Source organism: Oncorhynchus kisutch, linkage group LG15 (assembly GCF_002021735.2).
Source record: "Oncorhynchus kisutch isolate 150728-3 linkage group LG15, Okis_V2, whole genome shotgun sequence".
In the NCBI taxonomy this organism is placed as follows: domain Eukaryota; kingdom Metazoa; phylum Chordata; class Actinopteri; order Salmoniformes; family Salmonidae; genus Oncorhynchus; species Oncorhynchus kisutch.
The window spans coordinates 2418128-2426145 of NC_034188.2; the positions used below are offsets into that span (position 1 = coordinate 2418128).

The window sequence follows — 8018 nt, forward strand, 5'->3', positions numbered from 1 at the left end:
TGGGAACTATACTAGGTATGGGAACTATACTAGGTATGGGAACTATACTAGGTAGGGGAACTATACTAGGTAGGGGAACTATACTAGGTAGGGGAACTATACTAGGTAGGGGAACTATACTAGGTATGGGAACTATATGGGAACTATACTAGGTATGGGAACTATACTAGGTATGGGAACTATATGGGAACTATACTAGGTATGGGAACTAAACTAGGTAGGGGAACTATACTAGGTATGGGAACTATACTAGGTAGGGGAACTATACTAGGTAGGGGAACTATACTAGGTATGGGAACTATACTAGGTAGGGGAACTATACTAGGTAGGGGAACTATACTAGGTAGGGGAACTATACTAGGTAGGGGAACTATACTAGGTAGGGGAACTATACTAGGTATGGGAACTATACTAGGTAGGGGAACTATATGGGAACTATACTAGGTAGGGGAACTATATGGGAACTATACTAGGTAGGGGAACTATAGTCTCCTAGGTAGGGGAACTATACTAGGTATGGGAACTATACAGGAACTATACTAGGTATGGGAACTATACTAGAGCGTTGGACTAGTAACCGAAAATGTTGCAAGTTCAAATCCCCGAGCTGACAAGGTACAAATATGTCGTTCTGCCCCTGAACAGGCAGTTAACCCACTGTTCCTAGGCCGTCATTGAAAATAAGATTTTTTCTAAACTGACTTGCCTAGTTCAATAAAAATAAATCCTATCTTTATGTATATAACATAGATTGTGGTTTATTTGGGTCTAATATATTGAAGACACAGTTCAGCAATGAAGTAGAAAAGACAAATTGGATTTATTCAGAGGTATCAAAAACAACTAACAAACATTTGCAAAAATAGATGTAAGAAATATATTACTTTAGATCAATAAATATCACATAGGTAATCAGACAGACAGCAGTCTCTGGTGAGTCTGATCCCCGTCTTAGTGCTTTAGGGGTTCTGACTCTCCCAGAGCTGTTAATAGTACAAATTGCTAACATAATTAGCATGCTAATAATGCTAACAGAGCTAGCTGCTAATAACAGTACATGATGTTAACAGAGCTAGCAGGCCAATAATGCTAACAGAGCTAGCAGCTGCTAACAGTACATGACGCTAACAGAATTAGCATGATGCTAACAGAGCTAGCGTTAGCTAACAGCTGCTAGCACTTCAGAGGCATGGTGGTGTTTCAGAGGTATCTGATGGTTGGTTGGCTGTTTCCTGCAATATTGTCAGGTTTTTCAGGGTCTCATGGTATTTTATAAAAGGCATACATTTGCATTTGAATGGGGCTTTCCAGTCCACTTTAAACTAAACCGTCTGGCACTCTCCGAGCCGGCCGGTTGGCCAGAGATCAGAGATACATTCATTGTTTGTCAACAATAAAGAGTCTGAGGAGTGATTTATCCAAACCGGTGTGGTTTGCCGAGGATTCCCTCAGGAAGACAGTTTGTCTCTGTGTGAACAAAGCTGTGGGGCATTGAAAGTAATTAATGATTCCTGAGAGTCTAGTTGGTAGCAATAAATATGACAACTGCCTGTGAGTGACCAAGGGAGGGTTTACTTGCCCATTTTGTTAAGAGTTGTGTCAGGTCAAAAAAAAAAAAACATGTGATTATCAAAAGCTGCCCACTCTCGTTAAATAACTTTGCATCTTTGACAACGATTCTTTGACTACAATTTCTTCTCTTCATCCCATTAAAATACTTATAACTTCCTTTAAAGAATTGACCCTTTCTCTGTTTCTTCCTAGAAGTTGAGGTGTTCTAGGCAGATCTGTGGGTATCATTCTCCTTCAGCCATTGACTTCTCTGTTTCTTCCTAGAAGTTGAGGTGTTCTAGGCAGATCTGTGGGTATCATTCACCTTCAGAAGAGGATGCTGCGATAACCATACTGCCATATTGGTAGCGAGAGAAACTCCTTTCAAGTCGATAGGGCAGACCTGTGGATTGAACCCATAAACTAAGCCACTTGGTTTGTCTCTCCAAAAGTTAGCCCTTTTGTCCTGTGATGCCAGGATCCCTTCTTTATGACCTTTACACCAGGAAGGGCAACAATGAGGGTTCCATCAGTTCTAGAGCTCAATGTCTATTCAAAACTCAATGATTAATCACCTGTAGTTGAGTGACACTGACAGTACATTGTCAATGACCCTGTCACGACTAATATTGTTACAGTACAATGTCACAACGACTCGACACCAATAGTGACAGTTCAGTTCAAGTCCAGGCTAAGACAGACAACCCTCCATCTGATCCTACTTTTCCCCTTAGCAGCTTGGTGAGGTGGTGATGGGGCTGTGGAGGAAGGAGAGCTGTCCGTGTCCAGCAGAGCCGTGGACGGGGATAGACACGGGGAAGTTAAAGACCGTGCTGCTCTTCCCCAGGGCAGGACTCCCGGCTTCCGACGAGCAGGATGAAGTAGCCAGGAGCTGGGACTCAAACCGTAGCAGTTGGCCCATGAAGCTGAAGTTGGGACTGATGATGCTGCGGCGTTGCTTGACGAACTCAAAGGCCTCGTCCAGCTTCACGCGGTTGGTCCTCATCAGGTAGGCCAGACAGATGGTGGCGGAGCGGGAGATGCCGGCTTGGCAGTGGACAAACACACGACCACCTTTATTACGGATGGAGTCTACAGGAGAGAGAGAAGGAGAGGGGAGATTAGTACAACTATCAACAACATATTCAACTTAGTTCTTCTGTAAGTGTGAGACAGTTGTATAAGTTGTTGCCAGATTTCTGAAAGGTTTCTCTTGACTGTGTTAGAATACCATTGGTCCTTTGTGTAGCTCAGTTGGTAGAGCATGGTGCTTGTAATAACAGGGTAGTGTGTTAGATTCCCGGGACCAAACGTATGTAAAATGTATGCACACATGACTGTAAATGCATGTAGTTCTGTCCTTAAGCTGTTCTTGTCTATTAATGTATTATATTTCATGTTCTGTGTGGAACCCAGGAAGAGTAGCTGCTCCAGCCAATGGGGATCCTAATAAAATACCAACAGCCAATGGGGATCCTAATAAAATACCAACAGCCAATGGGGATCCTAATAAAATACCAACAGCCAATGGGGATCCTAATAAAATACCAACAGCCAATGGGGATCCTAATAAAATACCAACAGCCAATGGGGATCCAAATAAAATACCAACAGCCAATGGGGATCCTAATAAAATACCAACAGCCAATGGGGATCCTAATAAAATACCAACAGCCAATGGGGATCCTAATAAAATACCAACAGCCAATGGGGATCCTAATAAAATACCAACAGCCAATGGGGATCCTAATAAAATACCAACAGCCAATGGGGATCCTAATAAAATACCAACAGCCAATGGGGATCCTAATAAAATACCAACAGCCAATGGGGATCCTAATAAAATACCAACAGCCAATGGGGATCCTAATAAAATACCAACAGCCAATGGGGATCCTAATAAAATACCAACAGCCAATGGGGATCCAAATAAAATACCAACAGCTAATGGGGATCCTAATAAAATACCAACAGCCAATGGGGATCCTAATAAAATACCAACAGCCAATGGGGATCCTAATAAAATACCAACAGCCAATGGGGATCCTAATAAAATACCAACAGCCAATGGGGATCCTAATAACATACCAACAGCCAATGGGGATCCTAATAACATACCAACAGCCAATGGGGATCCTAATAACATACCAACAGCCAATGGGGATCCTAATAAAATACTTTGGATATAGGTGGTAGCTAACTGGCATGTATTACCATTGCCTAGCTGTTGCCACAGCAGTTATACCAACAAGTAGCTGTTGCTATAGAAGTTGCATTAACAAGGGGGGGGTTGATCGGGGCAGTTAGATGGTTCTGTGTGGGGGGGGGGGGTTGATCAGGGGAGCGAGCTATTCCCCAAGGAGAGGGGGCAGAAGGGGAGAGTTAGATGGTTCTGTGTGGGGGGGGGGTTGATCAGGGGAGCTATTCCCCAAGGAGAGGGGGGCAGAAGGGGAGAGTTAGATGGTTCTGTGTGTGGGGGGGGGGGTTGATCAGGGGAGCTATTCCCCAAGGAGAGGGGGGCAGAAGGGGAGAGTTAGATGGTTCTGTGTGGGGGGGGGGGGGGTTGATCAGGGGAGCTATTCCCCAAGGAGAGGGGGGCAGAAGGGGAGAGTTAGATGGTTCTATGTGGGGGGGGGTTGATCAGGGGGCAGAAGGGGAGAGTTAGATGGTTCTGTGTGGGGGGGGGGGGTTGATCAGGGGAGCTATTCCCCAAGGAGAGGGGGGCAGAAGGGGAGAGTTAGATGGTTCTGTGTGGGGGGGGGGTTGATCAGGGGAGCTATTCCCCAAGGAGAGGGGGGCAGAAGGGGACAAAGGGGGGTTGGCTGCTCCCCTGCTGGGGTTATTAATCTGGGAGAAAGGCCGGCCATGAGCCTGGTGGAGAAAACTACCTTTTGTCCCGACAAAACAAAGAGATGGAGGGGAGAGGAGGGAGCTGCATTCAACCATCAGCCTCTCTCTGGGTGCGCCCCAAATGGCTCCCTCTTCCCTTTATAGTGCACTACTATAGACCAGAGCCCTGTGGAACCATATTCCCTATATAGTACACTACTTTAGACCAGAGCCCTATGGCACCATATTCCCTACATAGTGCACTACTTTAGAGCAGGGCATTGTACTATAAAGGGAATAAGATGCCATTTGGGACCTCTCTCTGGCTGCCTGCTACAAAAGCAGAGGCCTGGGTCTGTTGGGTCTGCTTGGTGGCTCCCACATGAAAAGGGACCACCTCTTTAAACTGGGGAGTCTAGTAGAGGGGTGGATGGGCTGTGATGATGTCACCACCATTGTGGTGGAGCAGGGAGTCCTGGATCAGACAGTTGCTCTGGGTTTGGAAGGAACTTTTTTCAATTTAAATCCAAGACGTTTTGTGACGTTGAAAGGAGGAGAGGAGAGAGAGATGGAGGGGGTTGGCTGTCGAGATGGAGGGGGTTGGCTGTCGAGAGGGAGGGGGTTGGCTGTCGAGAGGGAGGGGGTTGGCTGTTGAGAGGGAGGGGGTTGGCTGTTGAGTTGTAGTAGTTTGTTTGCCTGCCAAGCCAATAGCTTCTATGACTACAGCTGTGGTTGCCTTGCTTGGTAATTGTGTCCTATGTTTGACAGTTATCTAGAGCTATGAGAGAATTCAAACTGAACTAGGTAGCTAGCTACTTACAACGACTGTGATATCGTGACCTGCGCAAAGCATCAATGTTTTCACATCCCACATCTGTATTGTAGTGAATTCTTCTTTCATAACCCATTAAAGTCCTCAACTGAAAGGTGCCTAATGTGCAGAGTATCAACATCTCCAAATCACATATTTACTAGGGGGGGGGGTGCAATCACACATAGAACCTTATGGCTCTGAAATATCATCTGGGTTCAGCCGTAAGGTTCTGACACTTCTGAATTTGCCATGTTCCGTAGCTATTTGAATAAATAAATGAAAGAGTAAACACTATTTTACCCAGATTGATCATCAGACAAATTACTGTCGTCACTGAACAACGATGTGACAACATCATTTACTTTAAGATTTCTTGACCGTGTTGTTTTGTTGTTCGCGTGCCATTATTGATGGCTAGACTATAGCCTAGACCACCCTTAGAGGGAGGTGGCAAACACATGTTCTCATTGGTCCGTCTGTATTCATTCAGGCTTGCGATTGGATTGAAGACCTTAGAGCTCAAATGGTTTAATGCTGATAGAACATTCTAGTTGAAATGTTTGTTTTTTTCCACCTAAAATTTACTTTGAAAAATATCAAACATCTCAGATATAACCTTATAGTTCCAAGGCTTAAATATGTTTTCTTACCCAGCTACCTGAAGCTGAATAGACTGTTAGTCATTCTGAATAGGAATGTCTACTAAATGACCGTAATGTAAAAGACACTCACCGATAAACTCTATAGCCTCATTGAACCAGGAGGAGATATCAGCCTTGTGGTTGTCCTCTACGGGGATACTCTTGTACTGGAAGGACTCTTCAAAGTGGTTGGGGCAGTTAGCTGATACGTTGATGAGAGCAGTGATACCCAGCATGTCTATCATGTCCTTTCTGGAGGCATGGTAGGCACTGCCCAGGTAGAGGAAGGGAAGGATCTCCACTGGACCCCCCTGGAGAGGAGGAGAGGAACAGGACAGCAGACAACAGTCAACCACCATAATAAAGATAGTCTAAGATGTCCAAATCTATAGTTTGATGACACATTGACATTGTTTTGAGAGTAATAACATGTCAAAGTGTTATTAGAGATGACGACAGGAACAGAAAACAATGTCATATCCTATCAATACTTACACCTATCGCCTACCGAATTGAGGTTACTTTAAGACGGCAGAATCTATTGTTTTGACGACACACTGACGTTGGTTTATTTATTATAAAGGCAAAAATGCTGTTCAACAGTAATAACATAGAAAAGACATGTTTTAAAGATAACCAACCTGGTCATAGAGCGGTGTACTGCATGGACTGCAGCCGGGCTCGGAGCTGTCTGGACGGGCGCTGAGGGGCAGACTGAGTCCCTGTGGAGCTGACGGCTTGGTACACATCTCTGGATACTCCGAGGAGAACGTGTCAAAACCACCTAAACAATGACAAGATAAGGATACTGTTGTTACCATCTTATAGTTATAAACAGTGACAGCTGTAAAGCGGCTATTTTGAAACAGTCCGTGTTCAATAACTGACACAGGCCTACACTATGGCATTTGTTGTGCGCCGTTCGTTATTACCACGAGGCCGTAAACAATATAGAAATAAGCTACTATAATACGTTTATAATAAATCAAATAAATGTACCTGTGAGAAAGAAGACACGGGCTCCACACGGGTCTCGGCACAGAGCTGTCACCGCGAGCATTAGAGTCCCGTCCTTCTTCACTTGGCCGAAGTCTAAACTCCGATCATCCAGAAACACTACCGACTGATATTCCCCGGAGAGAAGCCGGTTCCGCGTGTCCTCGTTGGGCACGATGTGTCCCACCCCCAGCCCCCCTCTGGCCCTCCGTCGGACTATAGTACTGAAGCGGACATTGGTGGACCCGGGGATATGAGAGGAGTTGAAGGAGAAGAATGAGCGGCAGTCCAGGACCAGACAGCCCGGGTCGTCCCCCTCTAGCAGCCCGCGGAGGGACATGGCATCGATGCTGGGGACTTCCATTATCACCATAGTAGGAGGGCGGCGAGCGGAATATGTCAAATCCCAAAACATAGGCTGTGGAACAGGCAAATAAACCCCTGGGTGTCGGTGTCACCTGTTCCTATAGAAACTTGTTTTCTAATTATTTTAATTCACAAGTAGATTTCTTCTTAAAATAGTTGTATGTTCTTTTGTTCTCCTTAGCTTAGTTGGAGTTTATCCCAAAATGAAAGTAATTTGAGAAATAAAAAAACGAGTAGGCCTAGCAATGAATAATTTTAGAATAAAAACTCAAAACAATCCGTCCGTATTCTCGGGTGAATTTTCTGTGGTTGTTTCTTGTGTATAAAAGTATTCCCTTTGATTTCCGAGGTTGTTCTGAGAGGAGTCTGTGAAAAGGACTTATATATGATCATTTAGGAAGTATTGACGTCAGACTCCTCCTTTCCTGGCACGTTGCCCGCTCGAGTTTGCACGTACGTCATTGTGCTTTTCTCCCCTCCTCTCTCTCAAGTCAATTCAAAGCGTTTTATTGGCATAGGAAACATATGTTTACATTGCCAAAGCTAGTGAACAATTAAATATACAAATCTGACATTAATAGGTAATAAATGACAAAAGTTTAAAATAATCTCTCTGTGTAAAAGATACCTGCAAAGCATTATGGGTGCTGGTAGCAGCTATATGGGGCCAAAGATCATGTATTAGAGAAAGGATACTAAAGGTATCTCTGATAGAGCATGTCGCTGTGGGTAGACTAAGATCATGTATTAGAGAAAGGATACTAAAGGTATCTCTGATAGTCTACCCATAGCGACATGCTCTAAGATCCTGTATTAGAGAA

General features: G+C 44.5%; 1 protein-coding gene across 1 annotated transcript; it reads right to left on the reverse strand.

Annotated features, from left to right (window-relative positions):
* Positions 1-798: 798 nt before the first annotated feature.
* Positions 799-7560, reverse strand: LOC109883429 (dual specificity protein phosphatase 1). Its single transcript, XM_020475470.2, has 4 exons — positions 6835-7560; positions 6477-6619; positions 5927-6146; positions 799-2643 (listed from the first exon to the last, which is right to left on the reverse strand). Exons 1-4 carry the CDS (start codon positions 7244-7246, stop codon positions 2282-2284), a joined length of 1137 nt encoding a protein of 378 aa, XP_020331059.2. The 5' UTR covers positions 7247-7560; the 3' UTR covers positions 799-2281.
* Positions 7561-8018: the final 458 nt, after the last annotated feature.

What these genes read in the sequence shown, in the direction of transcription:
- LOC109883429 (XM_020475470.2), bottom strand. Translation starts at nt 7,246, where the DNA reads ATGTTTTGGGATTTGACATATTCCGCTCGCCGCCCTCCTACTATGGTG. An exon ending in CCGTGTCTTCTTTCTCACAG is followed by an intron (nt 6,620 to 6,834) that starts GTACATTTATTT and finishes GTCATTGTTTAG; the next exon opens with GTGGTTTTGACACGTTCTCC. An exon ending in TGAGGCTATAGAGTTTATCG is followed by an intron (nt 2,644 to 5,926) that starts GTGAGTGTCTTT and finishes TCTCTCCTGTAG; the next exon opens with ACTCCATCCGTAATAAAGGT.